Raw genomic sequence first — 22,598 nt, forward strand, 5'->3', positions numbered from 1 at the left:
GGGTCCAGTTGTCAAAAAACCGAATTATTTTTGGCACTATTGAGCACGTAAATAGCACATAATTCCCACATTTAATTTTTTTTGTTTGACCTAGTGCTTATGAGGGGGGGTCTAGCTGGACCCCTCACTTTTGGAGTTTTAAAAAAATCATTAAAAGTTGTCAAAAACCGAATTCTTTTTGGCACTACTGAGCACGTAAATAGCACATAATTGCCACATTTAAATTTTTATACTCAGTTGAGCAGAGCTCACAGAGTATATTAAGTTTGATTGGATAACGGTTGGTTGTACATATATAAAGGAATCGAGATAGATATAGACTTCCATATATCAAAATAATCAGGATCGAAAAAAAATTTGATTGAGCCATGCCCGTCCGTCCGTCCGTCCGTCCGTCCGTTAACACGATAACTTGAGTAAATTTTGAGGTATCTTGATGAAATTTGGTATGTAGATTCCTGGGCACTCATCTCAGATCGCTATTTAAAATGAACGATATCGGACTATAACCACGCCCACTTTTTCGATATCGAAAATTTCGAAAAACCGAAAAAATGCGATAATTCATTGCCAAAGGCGGTTAAAGCGATGAAAATTTGGAGATGGGTTGAAGTTATGACGCAGAATAGAAAATTAGTAAGATTTTGGACAATGGGCGTGGCACCGCCCACTTTTACAAGAAGGTAATTTAAAAGTTTTGCAAGCTGTAATTTGGCAGTCGTTGAAGATATCATGATGAAATTTGGCAGGAACGCTACTACTATTACTATATATGTGCTAAATAAAAATTAGCAAAATTGGATGAAGAACACGCCCACTTTTTAAAAAAAAAATTTTTTAAATTCAAATTTTAACAAAAAATTTAATATCTTTACTGTATATAAGTAAATTAAGTCAAAATTCAACTCCTGTAATGATATGATGCAACAAAATACAAAAATAAAAGAAAATTTCAAAATGGGCGTGGCTACGCCCATTTTCATTTAGTTTGTCTAGAATACTTTTAATGCCATAAGTCGAACAAAAATTTACCAATCCTTCTCAAATTTGGTAGGGACATAGATTCTATGACGGTAACTGTTCTCTGTGAAAATGGGCGAAATCGGTGGAAGCCACGCCCAGTTTTTATACACAGTCCACCGTCTGTCCTTCCGCTCGGCCGTTAACACAATAACTTGAGCAAAAACCGATATATCTTTACTAAACTTAGCCCACCTACTTATCTGAACTCACTTTATCTTGGTATAAAAAATGGCCGAAATCCGACCATAACCACGCCCACTTTATCGATATCGAAAATTACGAAAAATAAAAAAAAATGCCATAATTCTATACTAAATACGAAAAAAGGGATGAAACATGGTAACTGGATTGGTTTATCGACGCAAAATATAACTTTGAAAAAACTTTGTAAAATGGGTGTGACACCTACCATATTAAGTAGAAGAAAATGAAAAAGTTCTACAAGGCGAAATCAACAGCCCTTGGAATCTTGGCAGGAATACTGTTAGTGGTATTGCATATATAAAAAAATTAGCAGTACCCGACAGATGATTTTCTGGATCACCTGGTCCACATTTTGGTCGATATCGCGGGAACACCTTCACATATACATCTAAGGGCCACTCGCTTTTAAAAGCCTCATTAATACCTTTAATTTGATATCCATATCGTACAAACACATTCTAGAGTCACCCCTGGCCCACCCTAATGGCGATATCTCGAAAAGGCGTCCACCTATAGACCTAATGCCCACTCCCTCTTAAAATGCTCAGTAACAGCTTTCATTTGATTCCCATATCGTACAAACACATTCTAGAGACACCCCTGGTCCACCTTTATGACGATTTCTCGAAAAGGCGTTCACCTATAGAACTAAAGCCCATTCCCTTTTAAAATACTCATTACCACCTTTCATTTGATACCCATATCGTACAAACACATTCTAGAGTCACCCCTGGTCCACCTTTATGACGATTTCTCGAAAAGGCGTTCACCTATAGAACTAAAGCCCATTCCCTTTTAAAATACTCATTACCACCTTTCGTTTGATACCCATATCGTACAAACACATTCTAGAGTCACCCCTGGTCCACCTTTATAGCGATATCTCGAAACGGCGTCCACCTATGGAACTAAGGATCACTCCTTTTCAAAATACTCATTAACAGCTTTCATTTGATACCCATATCGTACAAACATATTCTAGAGTCACCCCTGGTCCACCTTTATGACGATTTCTCGAAAAGGCGTTCACCTATAGAACTAAAGCCCATTCCCTTTTAAAATACTCATTACCACCTTTCATTTGATACCCATATCGTACAAACACATTCTAGAGTCACCCCTGGTCCACCTTTATGACGATTTCTCGAAAAGGCGTTCACCTATAGAACTAAAGCCCATTCCCTTTTAAAATACTCATTACCACCTTTCGTTTGATACCCATATCGTACAAACACATTCTAGAGTCACCCCTGGTCCACCTTTATAGCGATATCTCGAAACGGCGTCCACCTATGGAACTAAGGATCACTCCTTTTCAAAATACTCATTAACAGCTTTCATTTGATACCCATATCGTACAAACATATTCTAGAGTCACCCCTGGTCCACCTTTATGACGATTTCTCGAAAAGGCGTTCACCTATAGAACTAAAGCCCATTCCCTTTTAAAATACTCATTACCACCTTTCGTTTGATACCCATATCGTACAAACACATTCTAGAGACACCCCTGGTCCACCTTTATAGCGATATCTCGAAACGGCGTCCACCTATGGAACTAAGGATCACTCCTTTTCAAAATACTCATTAACAGCTTTCATTTGATACCCATATCGTACAAACATATTCTAGAGTCACCCCTGGTCCACCTTTATGACGATTTCTCGAAAAGGCGTTCACCTATAGAACTAAAGCCCATTCCCTTTTAAAATACTCATTACCACCTTTCGTTTGATACCCATATCGTACAAACACATTCTAGAGTCACCCCTGGCCCACCCTAATGACGATATCTCGAAAAGGCGTCCACTTATAGACCTAATGCCCACTCCCTCTTAAAATGCTCAATAACACCTTTCGTTTGATACCCATATCGTACAAACATTCTAGAGTCACCCCTGGCCCACCCTAATGGCAATATCTCGAAAAGGCGTCCACCTATAGACCTAATGCCCACTCCCTCTTAAAATGCTCAGTAACAGCTTTCATTTGATTCCCATATCGTACAAACACATTCTAGAGACACCCCTGGTCCACCTTTATAGCGATATCTCGAAACGGCGTCCACCTATGGAACTAAGGATCACTCCTTTTCAAAATACTCATTAACAGCTTTCATTTGATACCCATATCGTACAAACATATTCTAGAGTCACCCCTGGTCCACCTTTATGACGATTTCTCGAAAAGGCGTTCACCTATAGAACTAAAGCCCATTCCCTTTTAAAATACTCATTACCACCTTTCATTTGATACCCATATCGTACAAACACATTCTAGAGTCACCCCAGGTCCACCTTAATGGCGATATCTCGAAAAGGCGTCCACCGATAGACCGAAGGCCCACTCCCTCTTAAAATGCTCAGTAACACCTTTCATTTGATACCCATATCGTACAAACAAATTCTAGAGTCAGCCCTGGTCCACCTTTATGGCGATATCCCTAAATGGCGTCCATCCATAGAACTATGGCCTACTCTCTCTTAAAATACTCTTTAATACCTTCCATTTGATACACATGTCATACAACCACATTCCAGGGTTACCCTAGGTTCATTTTCCTACATGGTGATTTTCCTTATTTTGTCTCCATAGCTCTCAACTGAGTATGTAATGTTCGGTTACACCCGAACTTAGCCTTCCTTACTTGTTTTGTTTGACCTAGTGCTTATGAGGGGGGGTCTAGCTGGACGTCCAGCTGGACCCACCACTTTTGATGTTTTAAAAAAAGCATTAAAAGTGGTAAAAAAACGAATGGTTTTTGGAACTATCGAGCCCATAAATAGCACAAAATTCTGCACCTATCCCGTTTCGATTTTTCCGTCTGGGATTATATGCCCCCGCTCCCCCCTTGTCTCCCCTCTGTTTTTCTGGACAGACCGTGACTTATGTTGGAGCACATAAATAGCACATAATTCCCACATTTAAATTTTTTTTTTTGACCTAGTGCTTATGAGGTTAAAACAAAAGTACTTAAATTTTGAGCACAAAATTTTTTATTTTGGGAACAAATTAGCACATAAATAGCACATAATACCTGGCCTACCAAATTTCGAATCCATCGTGGGGAGGGGGTTTCCAGCTTGACGGACCTGTTTTTGTTGCGTTTATCCCGCGCCAGTTTTGCTCTGCCCTTCGCGAAATGCCGCAAAGTATCGTATCTATAAACTCGTTCCTTCAGCTCAAAGATTTCTAGAATTTCATTAGCATCCAATGTCCAAAGAAGAGGCGATAGCACGTCGCCTTGCGATGTGACCCTGGTAGCCATTTTACAAACTGAGCCAACTTCTACCCCTGATCCATGCAAATATAGTCTTGGGTTGCATAAGTGCACTGCAGATGGCCTCCGTTTGAACGTTATTGAAGACACCCTCAATGTCAAGGAAGGCTACCAAAGTGTATTCTTTGTAGTTCAATGATTTCTCCATAACGCTAGCTACCTCGTGAAGGTCGATAAGTCTCCCCATAATTTTAAGGATAATGGAGGAGGGGCTTATTGGCCCCTAGTCCTGCCTTCCGTGTAGTTTAGTTTCCCTGCTTGCACACACAAAAAATTGTGTGCAGTATTAACACCTTTCGGAGTAATATCAAAACTAATTTGGAGTCAACGTGCTCGTTGTATTCAGATAATGGCAGATGTGAACAGCAATCTGCGGGGGTGTGGTGGTAGCGTTATCCGCTTTTCACACCGAACGCCCTGGATTCAAGTTCCGGCCGAAGCAACATCCAAGTTATTATAATTTAAATTCTATTCTTAGAATAATTTTTTGGAGCAATTCTTGGGAATGATAACACAACATTTCGCACCAATTTTTTTTTTTGGGAATAGTTGAACCAAGAAATAGCGAAAAATGGAACAGTTATATTAATGAGTGGATAGGTCGTGATAATTCAGAGAAATATCCCAGCAATTCTCGCCATGTCAAGTTTTATAATTTTGCTCTAATATACATAAATAAAACAAGCGAACTTTTGTTATGCCCCACGCACATACATATGAGGAAGCTAAATTATTTAACCTGTAAGAATATTACATAATTTTCATACAAAATTCGAATATATATTTGGCTGCAATTGAATTGCAACACACACACCTATATCTAGCATATACAAACGTACATATACGTATATGTCAACCGAAAAAGTAAATTATACATATATAAAAAGCCAAAATTTCTTTGCACAGTTATGCTGTTATCGCGATAGTATATAATACAAATGTATGTACACTTATGTGTGCTTTGCAGCTGAGTATTTATATTTATGGCTCATTTTTGATTTGCCGGCCACCCACTCAGTGTATTCCTTTTAGGAATTGTCAACGTCAAATTTGCCCACACATGCATATGTACATACACCTACACATATTATTTGTGTTGATTAGGTTGGTGGCATTGACTTGTGGGCGGGGCAGCGGTAGCTTTCAATTTAGTTTTTGATGTATGTACCTTACATAAAAATTGGGAAATTTGCAAAATTTGGCAAAATAATGCGTGCAGCTGCGCTTACATGGCGATCGTAAAATTTTGTCAAGAAATGTATACAGAAAAGATTTGATTATTTAAGTATTTTTCATTATTTCGAAATTCATTGTAGATCTTATTTTAAGTGAATTTGACAGTAACAACATTAATTGAAACAAAAAAAAAAAAAAAAAATATTTCAACTATGAAAGAAAATGCTACTTTGTAATTGGTCAAATTAAGCAAAATTGTATAAAGGATTTGAAATTGTCAAACTTTTTCAAATCAAAAATATGTATGCATGCAAAAAACATTCTAAATTCATAAAAATACATATATTTAACAAGTAAAAACGAAAAAAAAAACAAAAATTATTATGCATGCACGCAAATAATTTTATTTTAAATACATAAAAAACGTAGGAGAAAAATGTATTAAGAAAAGCAAAAGGCTTTCATCAAATATTTAAAATTAATTAAAATAAAGCAAATAAATAAATAAACAAAAAAAGAAACAAAAAAAATTAAAAAAAATAACAATATATATAAGAAAAAAATTTAAATAAGAAACGAAACAAAATAAAATATCAATAAATAAAATACTAGAAATAAAAATAAATAAGTAAACAAAAAATTTAATAGACAAAACAAAAAACAAAAAAAAAAAATAGAAAAAAAATTAAAACAAAAAAAATATATATAAAAAATAATAATAAGCAAGTCAAGAAGGTACCCCTGTGTCAAATTTTAAGAGAATCGCATAATAATTACTATTTTTTAGTAAAGGTTAGTTCCTGGTCTACTTCCCGGAATGAAAAGTTTCTCATAATATTAAATTGACCACAGAGGTACCCTTTTATGAAATTTCAAGCAATTCGTAAGAGAACAGCCCCTGATTCCCTTCCCGGAAATATAAGGGAAACGGACCAAATTGTGAATCGGAAACATCCTCAAATACCCTTGAAAACACACCCAAAATTTCATCAAAATCGGTCGAGTCTTTTAAAAGGAGTTCAGTTACTAACACATGTACGTGAAAAATATATAAATTAAGGTGTATTTTTTCTCAAACTCTCCATGAGATATAGGTCAACGGTGTACCTGGTAATCCCTGATATTTTTTTGTAAAATATAGGCATAAAAGAAAAGTTCTAAACACGTGTATTTCACAACGGATTATTACCAAGGTATAGCAGGGGAGTGAGCGAGGGGTTGAGGCTTGTTTTGCAGCAGTATCGTCACGCTACATAGTGCAAAAGCATGGACCATGACAACATCAGATGAAGCTGATCTGGGAGTGTTCGAGTGAAAAGTTCTTCAAAGTATTTACGGACCTCTACGCGTTGGCGATGACGATTACTGAAAAAGATTTAATGATGAGCTGTACGAGCTTTACGCAGACATCAAAATAGTCCAGCGAATTAAAATTCATCGGCTACGCGGGCTAGGCCACGTTATGCGAATGAAAGATGATGATCCGGGTAAGAAAATATCGGAACCCTCCTATGGAAGCAAAGGAAGAGGGCGGTATCTGCCAATGCCTCAATTCACTATTTTACATAACTTTTTTGTTTATAGTTTTTTAATATAACATAATTTTTTATTATCTTTTAACCTACGGTTTCTATACAGCCGCTTTTGTTGCCCATTTGCGGCAAATTCATTGCTGACATTGAATTTTTGGTGGCTTTCAACGTACTCGCCGTAAATGCCATTGCTTTCATTGTGATTCGAGTTGCTGGTAGCGTTGCTGCCGCCATCCAACATATCCCAATCGTTATTGAGTTTGGCGTTGGTGGCAAGCGATGGCCAGTAGCCCAAAGCGGCTGCAGACATGACAATTAGCGAGATGTAGGATATTTTTTTTTTTACCACAAAATTCGATCGGAAAAGTTTATGGATTTTTCTCTTTAAGGCGGCACTCAATGTCACTTTAAAAATGGTATGAAGTTATTTTTAAACTCTTAAAAAAATTGTTTGTTAAAAAAAGATATTTAAAAATATAAAAATATATTTTACATTGAGGTAAGTCTCTTAAGTTTTTTAATTTTTATTTTTGCTTAAAAAAACGATTTATCAAGTCAGCAGTTTAAATGTAGGTGGTCTATGGCGACTAGCTTCTTTTGTTTTTTTTTTTTAGTTCTGCGTCCCTTTCAGTTTTCATAAGCGCTTTGTATACATTTTTGTTGTTATTTTAAGATTTTTTTGTTTTAACTTTTTATGCAAAATACACGATTCGTTTTTTTAAATTATTATTTTTTTTAAGAATCGTCGGCTTTTTGTTTATTTATTATTTAATTTTTCTTTTGCATCTACAAATATATTATATCATGAAGCTAGCACCAATTTCATTTGTTTAAAAAAATCACTTTAAATAAACTTATTCTTTCACACATTTGTCTTCTGTGCCGCACAAATTTCCACTGAGCATTGCAAATTTTCACCACAAACGTCGACGAAATTTCAACGCTGCTCCGTCTGTCAGCCAAATATGTTTTTGTCTTCAAAAATAGCGCAGAAAAATCTGTTTATGTGTGTTTTCTTGATTTTTTGCATTTCGTAAATACAGCGCGCATAAAAAGATTAAAAAAGTAAAAGAAAGAAAAAATTTAAACAAAAAACGAAAGCGCAAAGTGAAAGAATCAACCAAGAAAGTGCGAAATGCAATCTGTGATGCGTCTGAGAAAAAATGTATGAAGAAACAAAAATAAAAAATAAAAAAAAAACTAAATCAAGTGATGGACAAAAAGAAGCAAAGTCACTTAAAGAAAAAGCTGGTAAATTCAACCGAATTACGAGTCAATACAACCGATATTTCTGTCAATGTTTATCCATGGAAAATAGCTGTTGAATCAACTACGCACAAATTGTTGATTTTGTTTTGAATGTTTCAACAGTCGAATCAAAAAAAATCGTCATCACAGCTCGTTAAAAAATCAAAAATAAATACAATAATTGCGCGGCATCACCGCTAAGATTTTTTTTAAATAACCTTTGGTTAATTTCGTCAAATTGATCGCAATATAGTTAGTTCAACCACCGATTTTGTGTTTGCGGTATGGCCTAGAAGGAGTTGTAAAGAGAAGAAAACAGTGGCTCACCTCAGCTGCAACTGCCCGCCACTAAATGGGACAGGCAAGGGCTTTGTGAGAGCTCCCTCTCAGGACAATCTGCACCAGGTCGTAGAATATGACATCAAGAACTTGACAGCCTTTATGAGGTCCTCAAAATGGTTTGAAGAGGAAAGATTATGGTGGCTTTTCGTGGTATCACAACGAGCCTAATGTTACTGGGCTAGGTGTGCCATCGGGCAGCCACTTTCAACATAACCTAACCTAGTTTATTTACTTATATCTACCTTATATAAATTCATTTCTTTGTAAAAAACTGGCATAAATTTAGTACATCACTCTGCTATTTTATTGCTCAACACTGCATTTTAATGCAGGTAAAGACTCTGGTAATACTCGGCACATTTGTTACAATTTTAATATAAGATAAAAAGGCATAAGGAACCAGTGTACATAAGTAAATACATCAATTTTTTCAGACTGAAATCTACCATAATTTCCATCGCGTTGTGTTCTTTTGTTGAAAAACGTTTTAAATATTTCATCAACGATTATTATTTTCGCGCAGGTACACAAAGGATTGTAAAACAACACAATAACGATGAACGTACAGTGGGATATGATTGTCATAAATGGTATCAAAACATAAGTTAATATAAGCTAAAATACAAATTTCGTTTGAGCAGGAAAAAAATTCTTATGGCCTGAATTCAATGACCTTACAATCTAAAACTTTACAAAACCAAATGTTTCTGCACGAGCTTACGTTTTTCAGTGTGTATTAGCAACCCTTTTTTTTTTTAAAAAGTACCCACTGTGGTCTTTGTCCTGACGCTAATTATCGCCTCTTTCTTACCTGCTTTCCACCGAAACATGTATGCATAATATGTTTCATTAACAACATTACGCATAAATACGATAACAACCGTAATATGTCAAGCAGTTGTTCAGTGACTTTAAGAATGCTAACATGTCTTGGGATTCAAACTTTTCTACTTATTTTATGATATTCATGACAGAGAATCGCCATTAGATGACTTGTGTAAGAAAAGGGGTACACACGGACCATCTCGATAAAGCTTACATGAAACAGAAGATTGGCATCGAATAACTCCAGAAAATTGTGAATCTGAAAAAAAAAGATAGCAGAAAGAAAATATCTATGCAATATCACGAAAATGAGCTGAAGTAGCATACGCGTCCTTTTTTCGCAAATGGAGCAGATTTAACATAACATTACTCTTCGGCTTAAAATAGAGACGCAATGACGCGTAACAGAGGCGCTATGACACGTAACAAAATACATGAACAAAAAGCAACATCGTTGTTGAACTGCTCCGCCGTTCAAGCCATTGATGAAAGATGCGAACTTAAAAGTTTTCAAAAGTTAAAATTTACAGGAATTAATGCGAGCACATTATCACCAACAACGCCGAGCCTAGAGAGGTTGCGAAAATTCGAAGAACAAGAAAATTACAACGGAGTTACGTACGAAGGGACAAGCGCATCACCAGTGCCTATTTCACCATCAAACTCTGTCGATATTTCTACCGATAACATTTTGAGTACAATGAAACCGATTTATATTTCAATAGTAGACAGTTACGATTTTTCTTTCCGACTTTATGGCGAACTGCCTGGTGTGATGGAGGAGAAAACTTTTAACCAGCTTTTAGATTGTTTGTTTATACCTGATAGGCTGTTAATGCCATGTTATAAAAGAAATTTATAGAAAAAAAAAAGAAATGTTTACTTTGTTTCATTTTGTATTTTGAAATTTTTAGTTCGTTATTATGCATAATTCAAATGCATCATTTTTAGTTTTCTTCAAATCAAATTAATTTAAATTTTTTAATTTTATTCCTTATTCCAATGTTTTATTATATTTTTTTTTTACTATTTTTAATTATTTTGATTTTCATTATGTTTTCGCTTTACTGTTTTTATTTAATTTTTTTAATATATTTTATTTTTTACATTTTTTATTAGCTTTATTTATATTTACTTTATGTTTTTCCAATTTTTTATTTGTTTTATTATATCCTTATTATCGGCTTTTAAATAGTACTTTTTTGAAGATTATTCGAGCTCGAGGCCAAATACATATGGGGTATTCTATCCCATTTCGACCAATTTTGAACCCGATCCCTTTAGAATTGGCTGAAAGTTTTTCTTCTTTTTCTAGCTTACGAAAGACGTTTTTCAGAAGTTTTTCAAATTTTACTTCAGTTACGCAAATTTATCAAATTGAACTATCAACGAAACCAACGGAGAAAAAACAACTTAGTACGAAATCTTCTTCAGCTAAAAAACAAGAACAATTTATGTACCCTCGTATAGTTTTTCGCACTTCTACGTGAGAACCCCTTTACAAGCAAGTTGTGGTGCAACACAGTCAAAATGTCAAGTGCCAAATAAATGTTTGGTGACAATATGGCGACGCGTTGCAATGCTAAACGAACTTTGTTGTACTTTTTTTAATAAAAATCAATTTCGACGCAACAAAATAAGAAGGAGCTATTGGGAAGCAAATGGCAAAGGAAGGTCAATCTAAAAAGCTATTTTTAACTAAGTAAGTGCACGCACCAAATAAAATGAAACAGACTAAAATAAAATGAAAACGAAAAACACAAGCAACGTAAAAATAACGAATATTATATATTTACTGTTATCCCTTTTAGCTTGCGCCAAAAATTCGTTGATATTTTACGTAAAAAATTAGAAAGTCAAGCAGCAAATATAAGCAATTTGCGTCAAGAGCCAGACTTTGCGCTTCAACTACAAAAACAATGCAGCAAAATTCCCACACTTCATTGCTTACTATTTTTAGTTGAGTTTTGCCGTATTTTGCTATTTCACTTTGCTGTTTCTCCCTAATTTTAGGCGTTTTAATTTTTTCCACTTGAGTTCAATAAACCTGCGGTGTGATGAGTTGCTCTTTTTTCTCAAAGATTTTTTTTCGTTTTTTTTCTGTTTGTTTTGGCATTTGCCGCCAGTTCTTGCGCCTAATTTTAAACAGCTGTAATGCGTTAAGCGTTCAACGGCAGGCTGCTAGCAACGATTTTATTTCTCATTTCCCCCTATATTCCCAGAAAATTTCACATATGCCACGTTCCCTTCACTTTTTACTTAATTTTATTTTCTAAATGTTTTTATTTAGTATTTACAGCTAAGCATTTGCACATTGAACCCCTTTCTTATGCGTCGTCAATTTATATTTATGAACGCCCAGCAGGCGAAATGGTCCCCCTAGCTACCTTCCCTTACCAATTTGTCAATTTGTGGCATTTTTATTTACTCATTGCTTAACGCACTGTCGCTCTTTTTTTCGAATCTAACTAAATGTAACATTTACCGTTTATTCAACCGTTGCTTTGCCATTTACTTTTTTCGTACAAAATTAAACTTTTGATTGCTACTATTAGAGCGGGAAGTTTTGTTTATCGAAAGGATGACAAATAATGTTTAACGGCGTTAGTTAGAGCAGTGTGAAGAAATTGGTATAGAAACAGAGAATTAAATGAGTTGATAAGAAAGAAAATGAAAGATCGAAAAAGAAAGAATATAGAGTAGTCCAAGTGACCCAGAATTGATCATCGAGAACTGTCAATCGTAACATCAAAATTCATAGTCGCTGGAGTCATGAAATGCTCTGACAAAATGTGTATCACCCGGCTTTGCGATGAACGTGAAGTTAACGGAGCATTTTTGACGGATCAAAAAATTACTAAGTCGGTATTTTGTCGCAAATTATCCTCTAATTAGTTGCGAAAAGTGTTTTTTTGTTGTGCTTAGCTAAGTTGACGTCGAGTTAGCGGTTTCTTTTCGCAACTGATTAGCGCCTAATACGCAACAAAATCCCATGCAGGTCGCTTTGCAATCAATGAAGGGTATACGTTTTTACGAGGGTGCTTCGCTAAATTCACAAAGCACCCAAAAATAAAAGCTTTTAAATACGAGGACACAATTTTCTCCTCGCAACTAATTAGCGGCTAATATGCAACAAAATACCAACTAAACGCAATTCGATGAGAGAAGTGTAAGTCAGTTTTCAAGAGGCATCAAAAGAAAGCACTTAATAAGGTTGCAAAAAAAGCACTCAGAAAAGCGCGGCAAATTTGTTCTCTTCGAAACTAGTTACCGAATAATGTGCGGCAAAATACACAGCAGTTATTTTTTAGATCCGCCGAAGTTGCTTCGCTAACCTCACGTTAATGGTTTTGCGCGTCTTTAAATGTGATTTATGTGTTGATTATTTTTATTTTATGCTTCGGTGGTGTTTTAGAATTGAGTTACCGAACTACTTATACAGCGTGGTGATGTTCATTGTATAAGTTGAACGCCTCTCCATATAGTTTGTTAGCTATAAAACTGATACCAACTTCAAGCCTCGTCACCTGGGGCCCGTTTCAAAAAAAAATATATATGTAAGTTTTGTAATACAAGTAAGATTTTTCAAAAACCAAAATTTTCACAACAAATTCGTTGTATTATAAGACCTGTATTTTAGTGAAACGAACCCATGATAGTTTGTTACAATTTCTACACTCCTTTAATGGGATTTTCTTTTTTGGGTTCTTCATGTAAGCCATTGCGTTTTAAAAAAGACAAACTCCAACTCGGAGCAATCTATTCTGACGCATTTCGAAACATAAATAGGCACCTTAGTATTCCGGTGTTGAAAAGTTCTTCACTTAAGTTTCTAAAATCTTTTATACTTATCCTTATACATTCTAAGACTATGAGTTGCATCTTCATTCGATACTTTTATTTTAAGGTATTTTCTGTTTTTTATTTATTTATTTTTAACACTCAATGTAGAATAATTGTCATTCTTATCACTTCTGTTTTTTTGCTGTTCTTTTCCTTGTCGCCCTTTGACACTCCTTCTCAAGCAAGTATGCGAACACTTTTTGGTTAACGTTTGCCCGTGCGGCCACCGTGGTGTGATGGTAGCGTGCTCCGCCTATCACACCGTATGCCCTGGGTTCAACTCCCGGGCAAAGCAACATCAAAAAAAATTTTAGAAATAAGATTTTTCAATTAGAAGAAAATTTTTCTAAGCGGGGTCGCCCCTCGGCAGTGTCTGGCAAGCGCTCCGATTGTATTTCTGCCATGAAAAGCTCTCAGTGAAAACTCATCTGCCTTGCAGATGCCGTTCGGAGTCGGCATAAAACATGTAGGTCCCGTCCGCCCAATTTGTAGGGAAAAATCAAGAGGAGCACGACGCAAATTGGAAGAGAAGCTCGGCCTTAGATCTCTTCGGAGGTTATCGCGCCTTACATTTATTTTTTTTTTATTTTTTTATTTTTTGATTGACCATCTTGAATTGTTAGTCGCATTTGTTGTCATTGCAATCGTTTCAGCACCATCCATTTGGTGCGTTCTTTCTTTCTTAATTTTGAAACTTAAAAAAAAAATACAGCTCTTATAGTTCATATTCTCACCCTTTCTCCGTTTTTTGCGCTTTAATCATGGTTAATAGAAAAAGATGAGCGATTTCAACAGTTAATAGTGTACTTTTATTAGGTCTTTAATTTCGATTCGACTGACAAATGTGCTCTTTAAATGTGGACGTGGGTGTTGTAGACTTTGTCATGACAATGAGAAAAGATTAATAAATTAAAGAGCATCAATTAATGGCAGATTTTGTTGTCAAAAAATGTATTTTTACACATTTAATCAGCTTTGGTGACCTTATAGGTTTATTATAGATAGCCGAACAATAAGCAAGCACTTAGCCAGAGAAACACCTCAGGGCGGCGGGCTATCGCCTCTTCTTTGGATACTAGTAGGTAATGAAATTCCAGAAATCTTTAGGGCGATAGGAGTAAGGGTAATCGCGTACGCCGACGACTTAGTGACTCTGATGACAGGCAAATTCCTGCCACGAATAAATCTCTCGTCTGAAGCCAAATATCTTGGCTTGATACTCGACTCCAAATTAAGCTGCAAAATGAACCTTGAGGTGACATCATAGAGTGCTTTAGCAAGCAGCATACTAAACCTGCAATAAGACTTTTGGCTGGAACTGGGGCTGCCACCGCATATCATCCATGGTATGTACAAAACAGTCATTCGACCGATACTAACGTATGGAGCACTTTTCTGGTGTGGAAGGTGCTAGACAAAAATAGCATTAAAAAAACTAGCATGCCTGGATATGTCAGGCGCAATGAGCAGCGTACCTCAGGAAGTGTTAGACGTAATTTTTCACTTGATGCTTCAACAAGCGTTCGTGCAGATTGAAAAGCTTTTGAAGCGAATGAAAAAATTAGTTGTTTGTGCAAAAAACTTTGTAAAAAAATAATTTTCCTATTTAGAAAAATGTTCTCGTATTAAGTAGAACTAAAAAAAAACAATAAAGATTGCAACAATTTGTAGTGGTAATGCACAACGGACAATAAACTGCCGAAAACCCACATACACATACCTACACTTGCTTGTAGATAACAGAGCATGAATCACCCTAAAAATAAATATAAAAACATAATAGTTAATGAAACAAAAAAAGGCCACCAAACGAGACCAAAAAACCAAAAGCCAGATGGCAGATAATTAACCGAGGTGAATGTGTTTTGGAAAAGGCCAAAGTGGGTTGTTGAGAAATTTGTATAAAAACACAATAACTCATAAGCTAAACCAATGACAAAAAAAAAACGATTATATAGTACTTGAAAACAAAAAATTTGCCTTTTTAAGTATAAAAAGTTTTACAAATTTCGTAGTGAAATACAACGCAGCTAACAGTTTTGTCATCAGCAGAGTCTTTTTGCCCTCCAAATACGTAGGAGGCCACACCAAACTTAAAATTAAAACAAAAATTAGAGTACAAGTATTTATTGTAAAAACTGCAAAACAATGCATGACTCACAGGGATTGGCGTAAAATATTTGTATTTGTAATTGGGTTTAGTAGGTATTATGAGATGACTCATATCTCAGAAGTGGTAGGTTCAAGTTCAATGTTAGGCAGTACTGAATATTTTTTTAAATAATCGCACTTGCTAGCAGACAGTGGCAGGTAATGCAATTTTTTTTTATTTTTATTTTAACGTAGTACATTTTTTTTTTTTCAATTTCTTAATTTACTTTTCAATACGATTTTTTTTGCAAGGAATATGCTTTCATTTAAGTTTTTTATAACAACATTCCTCCTTCATATAATTTTTTATCACTTTTATTTGTAGTTTTTTAATTTTATTGTGAATCCTCATTTGATCATTTTATTTAATATGCTTATATTGCTTCTGAAGCTTTTATTTTAAACTTTTTTTTTTTGTTGATTTTCCGACAGGAACGATTTTCCGTCATCCCTTGTCAAATTTGGTTTGGAGACAAACCGGTTTTGGTCTGTTGTCATCTTCAGTGAAATCTTTCGTTTTTATTTTTTTAACTAATTTTCTTAGAAAATTGTTTTTGTTATTTTTCAATTTTTTTATTTAATAATTTCTATTTTTAATTTTTTCTTTTTTGATTTTCTTAATTTATTTCTTTAGATTTCTTTAACTTTTTTTCTAAATATATTCATGCATTTTATAGTTCTAGTGAAAATTGTATCAAAGCAAGAAAAAATTAAATTTGTTAATTTATTATATTTTATATTTTAATTTGGTAAGCTGTTTACAAAAGCTATAGTAAAAATTTCAAAATCAAAATTCTGTGTTTATGGATAAATTTTCCGATGCCTATTTGTTCTTTTGTTTTTAGTTTTTTGTTTATAGTTGTTATATTCCTTTTCACTGTTTTTTGTAGATTATAGCCTTTTGCTTTTATATTTTTATTTACACGTACACATTATTCTTTTTTTTATTTAGTTAATTTTGTATTCTTATACTTTTTATACTTTTTTATTTTTATAAAATTTTTTAATTTTATACTTTATTTTTTATTGTTTTATTAATTAATTAGAATTAATTTATTTATTAATAAATAGTACCTGGGCGACCGAGCTTTGCTCGGCAATCTTCGAGTATGCCGCATAACATACTTTGTTCTACATGTCATCAGTAGAGTACTATTTCGTCTAACTACCCCAACTCTAAATGGTAACCCTACTCAAAAATGTCCCTATTGTAATGCGGAGTGAAATACCTTTCGTTTGACACCCATATCGGCATATCTCATGCATTTTTTTTTAATTTCAAACAGGTGGCAACCTTGTGAAACATTCTGAGTGGCAACACCTAGGTAGAAAGTCTTAGAAGGTGATACATTATCTCTGTGCCAAATTTCATTTAAATCGGTTGAGCCCTTCCCGATATCGTTCGGCTATACAAACATACATATATACGAATATACAAATAATATACATATACAAATGTCCCTATTGTAATGCGGAGTGAAATACCTTTCGCTTGACACCCATATCGGTGATACATTATCTCTGTGCTAAATTTCATTTAAATCAGTTGAGTCGTTTCCAAGATCGTTCGGCTATACAAACATACAAATATACAAGAATTGCTCGTTTAAAGTTATACGATTTATTTAATTAAAAGTTTTTATTCTTTCATTTCTTTTATATTTTTTATGCTTCCTTTTTTTTTTTTTTTTTGTAAAAACTTTTTTTTGTTGATATTATTAAATTTTTTATTTTTTTCAATAGTTTATTTTTTTCCTTTTTTAAGCAACCTTCATTGAATGCTTAAGCAAAACATCTTTCTTAAACATACTTGAAAAAACATTTATTAATATTTTTACTTACATTTCTGCTTTGTTTTGTCCATTGCGGCACCGCTGGTATCCTCTATTCTATACATAAATGTATTTTTTTTATAACAGCTGCTTACAAAAAAATTCTTTAAATTAGCTTACACAAATACGCAAATACGCCGGTAGAGGGAATTGGGGATTTTTTTATTTGACACAAACAAATATGTACGTTGATTTGATATTGCAAACAATTTTTTTAGTGAGATTTCTTTTATAATTTTATTCTTGCTTGCGCTTTGTTGACACGTTTTAACACACTGTTGCTGTTTGAAAGCCAGCAATTTTTATACAAATTTTTTAACAACTTTTTTTATTTTCGACTTTTGACATTTATTTTGTAGTCGATTTATATTTCACGGCTTTTAATAATCAATTATTTGATTAATAATTATTTTTCAATAATGTTATGTTTCTTTCGTTGTTTCACATGCACACCACTGCACTGTGGTGTAAAATTGTTGGTTTTTTATTATGCCGCAAAGTACTTTGTCGCATTTTGACATTCAGAAATAACGATGACATTTTGACGCTTCACTTTGGGTTTTCCACTATTTTTGACTTTATTTTCGTTAACAACTTTAATTGTTTAAAGTTGACATTTAAACATTACTTTAATTGATTTTAGACTTAATTTTTACATTAACGGTGACGCACAAAATTACTGATACTTTCTTTGATCCTTTTTCGGCTGGAACACTTTCTTTTTTTTAACTTTATATCTTTGTAAATATATAAATTTTTTATGTAATTTCAGTACTTTCTTAGTACCTTATGTCAAATTGATTTAATATTTCGTTACCTTGTTATTGTAATTGCTTACAACTTGTTGTGACTTGTAAAAATATTCCAAAGATATTAGGTGCTAAGAATCTTTTGATTTGGAGCATTTAAAGTTGGGAGCTGACTGTAAAGAAACAGAAAAAAAAAAATGAAAGTTAGTTACACAATTTATGCTGTAGTTTGAGAATAAAATCAGTCAAATTTGAGTATAGTTATTCGCAAACGACATAAAGAGTTCCAGACTACCGGAAACTTGAAGCCATTCGATTTATAATGATCAGCAATCCTCAACTCACATTGGAATTGACATAAATAAAACCGCTTAAAAAAAAAGATGTTATTGATATTAGAGACATTACAAAATTTGCATATTGATAAAATAGTGAATATCGGAAGGATTGCTAATAAAGCATTGCTATAAAACCAATGTCACTGATCAAGTTCTGTTGAATGAGCCAAAAAATCTTCCCAACAATTTGTGTTTATCTACCAAACTGTGAATTAAAGGAATAGCTATACATGCAGCGGGACATTGAAAGAGCTGAGTGGATAGAGGCATCTGCCTCAACATCAGTATGAATATAAGAACTCAAGTTCAAAACTTATCAACCAAAAAGCTAGTTGATGAGAAAGTGAAATTCAGTCGTGTAATTTTGTAATTTTTCTGTAATATCACTAACGGTTAGATTTTGTTTTAGTTTTTTAGTAGTGCAGATATTGAGAGATCGGTTGATATTAAATTAAGAACTAGGGTAGTGTAACGAGTTCTGGGAATTTTTGATAATTATGCACCTTCTACTAACGTTCGAATCGCTGAACCGTTGAATGAATAACTCCAATATTCAGTATTGCAATTGGGAGTAGTACAATTAGACTTCACAATTATACTTCACTTCACAACTTATAGCGTGTTTAAAATCAAACTGATTACTGATTCCTCAGCTTGCGCTGCTTTTATACCCTCGGTTTTCTCATTCGCTCATTTCTCCTAAGGTCTAGTCGTTTCGCAAACAGTTGTATCTCATGCTTGTTTACCAGCTATATACATGTATATTTGTAATTTATATTTTTCTTATAGCCATATGCGTGTGTATGTGTGAGTAACTATTTCGGCTTATGACTACATGTGTGTGAGTGAGATATCTCTTCACTTCGAGCTACTGGTTATGTGTGTGGAATGTTCTTCGTTGCCTTGTACATAGTAAGTGTAGCTCCTTGCTGTATTTTGTTGTTGCGGCTATTTACTAACAGCGTAGTGATGTCAACATTCTCCACAGTAGTATGCACGTTAGTTATTTGTATAAAATATAGCTAATATAAGTCTGTTGAGAATTTCAAAGAATCGCTAAGCGTATGAAATAACTCTTGAGCATCATGGTTTATCACTTTCGAAAGAAGCAAATTGCATTCCTCCCTATCACTCTTTGAAATTTACACTTCCAAAATTAGACACAAATCCATTCACTTATTCATTAAATAAGTACATATCAGCACTGCATTCTCAGTTCTGCTTCAGGTTTCGGCGAGGAACGGCTTTAACCAGATTTTCAAACTTGCTTAACACTTATTGGGATTTCTGGTAAATTTCAATAGAAATAAATTTGAGACAAAAAACCAATCAATCATATGATTTAGTCAACGCTTATATTACCACCGTTTTAATATTCGTATACAATCCCGAAACCGGAACACAAAAAAAGTAACCAAAGGAGAAATCATTGAAAAATATGATGTAAAAACTTAGCAAGAAGATTTTGAACATCAAAACAAAGTTAATAGAAACAAACACAGCAGATAAAACCATAAGCGATAAGAGAGCACCCACATGGGTGCTTTACTTTTAAAGTATCCCAAAGTGTTTTAGACAGAGCATGGCAATAAGGCTTTCGAGTACCTTGGAAGTCCTACATAAGAAAGCGGTTGAGAAATCGTTGCCCGTTATTCTATGACCAATCCTTTCCGAGCTTTGAAAGAGGCCTGTTTAGCGCTTCTAAGTATTGACGGATGCATTTAGGCCGAAAATTTACCTGATTAGGGTGGATCTTAGAATACATATTGGGAGTATAATAGCAATGGAAGTATATCCACTGTAAGTGACGATGGAATGAAGACTATCTTTACCAAATAGCACGACTAATGTCGGCCACAATAAAAATATCTCATAATTCCGATACAGACCTACATAATTCCTTACAAGCTTTTTCTCCACATAAACCCCCACACAAGATGCGCTGCTAATACCATAAGGAGGCAATTGAAACATATAAATCAAATCAAATTATGGTTAGTGTGTAAGCAAATCGAACAGCTGCAACGCGCACGCGCGACAGTCTTACCACCAACGAACAAGCGAACACAAAACTCAAGAAGAAAAAATTATGTACATTAGGGCGGGGGAAAAAAGCTTCAGGTGCACATCCAGTTTCTGAATCTATGGGTCATACTGAGTAATATTGTCCATGGGACCATACGTCTGAAATGAATTTCGAACCTCCCTAATTTTGTAAGAAAATTTTATATCCCAATCCGAATCCGAATTGGACATTTATTTTCATGTATTTTATTTGTGAGAGCCGCTATTCGGATTGGGATAAAAAATTTTCTAACAAAATTAGGGAGGCTCGAAATTCATTTCAGACCTATGGTGCCATGGACAATATTACCCAGTATGACCCATATATTCAGAAACTGGGTGTGCCTTTTCAGCAATAAATTTGACCCACCCTAATGTACATATTATATTATATATGTAGGTAAGAAGTCAACACATGTATAGCATGAACTGTAATAATATGCGCCTGACTTTTTTGCCCACGCCAAACAACACGCACCACCAACAAATCTATATATGGGGTATTCCATCCCATTTCGACCAATTTTGAACCCGACCCCTTAATTGGCTGAAAGTTTTTCTTCTTTTTCTAGCTTACCAAAGACGTTTTTCAGAATTTTTTCAAATTTTTTCATCCAACTCAAAAAAAGTTATGAATTATACAAATGAGAACAAAATGCGTACATGACTCAAAAGCCTAATACTTTCCAATGCGCCCATTTTGGACGTCTCTGCGCTGATGTGATGATGTCCCCACTTTCGTTATTATTATAGTTAAGACAGATTGTTTTTGTAATGACGCTAGTTGTTGCTGGTTTTATTTTCCATCAACTGTTGGCGCAATCAGCAAATTAAAAGATTTTCAGTGGCTCAAAGAAGGTACGCGTGGTTTGTGTTTATTATAAATACAAAGATATGGAAGAATATGCATGTTTGCACTGGGGCAGCGGAAGAAAAGGAGAAGCAAGTTCTAGCATAATAAAATATAAGATTATTGTTGTTTCCAAAGCAACAACGTAAAGGTTAATGCTCGAAGAAGACGCTCAAGTTTGATAGCAAGATCATTGAAGTAATGAATAAACATACGAATACAAAAATGAAAACAGAAACGAAAGCAAAGCGTGTAGAGGTGGAAAGTAAGTGATTACGAGGGAGCAAATGTTAAAATAAACCAGACTTGTCGAAGCGTACAATAAAGAAGCAATAAGATGGCACGAACTTACAAGTATTGGGAAGGGTGACAATATCAACAGCAGCAGCAGCAGACAAGATAGCAAGAAGATACAAAGTATAATTTTATAATTTACTCTCTCTTGGGTATAACTGATATTTTTGTATAACGCCGCTCTGCACGAATTAGGGCTACGTGACCCGTAATTCATCAGAATGCGGCCCCTTTTGTCATTTCGCTCCAAAGACTTCTTGATTTATTTGCACGAGATCTTCGCTCTGCATAGCAATTGTATTTCTGAAATTTATTTACTTGCTTTTCCAATTCCTTATTCTTTTTTTTTTTTTTTTGTCAAGCGTACTGATCGCTCACGTTTAGGTTTTATGTTGTTGGTTTCAGTTCCGTTCGTGGTTGTTTTTGTTCGGTTCATTCATCTTCATCTTATCCACTTTTTCATTGCTTCGCGTGTTTTTTGTACCGGTCTGTATTGTCATTCTTTCGCTCCTGTTTAACGTGTTTTTACCACTTTTTTTCTATGGCTTTCTATTTATTTTTCCGTTCTTGCACATGTTATACTGATTTTTCGTGGAATTATTTTTATATATTTTATTATTATTATTTTTGGACATTTCTCTTTGCTGTTATCGCGCTTTATTTTTATTTATAGCCTTTTAAATAGTTTACTTTCGTGTTTTCGAATAAAAAGTGAATGAGTTCTTCGTTGTTGTTGGGTGACGCAAAGCAATGCTTATTTTTGCAAAAGAAAAAACATAATTTGTATCAAGCGACGAGTCTGAACCACCAGCCGTCCAACTAACCCCAAGTTTTTTAAACTTATAGT

The 22,598-nt window shown here is 34.4% G+C and overlaps 1 protein-coding gene across 3 annotated transcripts in view; it reads right to left on the bottom strand.

The window, feature by feature from the left end:
* Positions 1–22,598, bottom strand: part of mnb (minibrain) — a 129,579-nt gene that overhangs the window by 55,844 nt on the left and 51,137 nt on the right. The window contains exon 2 of one of the 3 annotated variants that reach the window (XM_067780161.1): positions 18,274–18,378. Coding sequence is in view for 2 of the 3 variants with exons in the window: in XM_067780159.1 (XP_067636260.1) it covers positions 7,309–7,525 (217 nt within the window). In the remaining variant the exon portion in view is untranslated. Of the gene's footprint in view, positions 1–7,308; positions 8,336–17,466; positions 18,379–22,598 lie in introns of those variants that run through there. The other 2 variants (XM_067780160.1, XM_067780159.1) reach the window with 2 other exon arrangements.

Source organism: Eurosta solidaginis, chromosome 4 (genome assembly GCF_040869045.1).
Source record: "Eurosta solidaginis isolate ZX-2024a chromosome 4, ASM4086904v1, whole genome shotgun sequence".
NCBI classification, from domain to species: domain Eukaryota; kingdom Metazoa; phylum Arthropoda; class Insecta; order Diptera; family Tephritidae; genus Eurosta; species Eurosta solidaginis.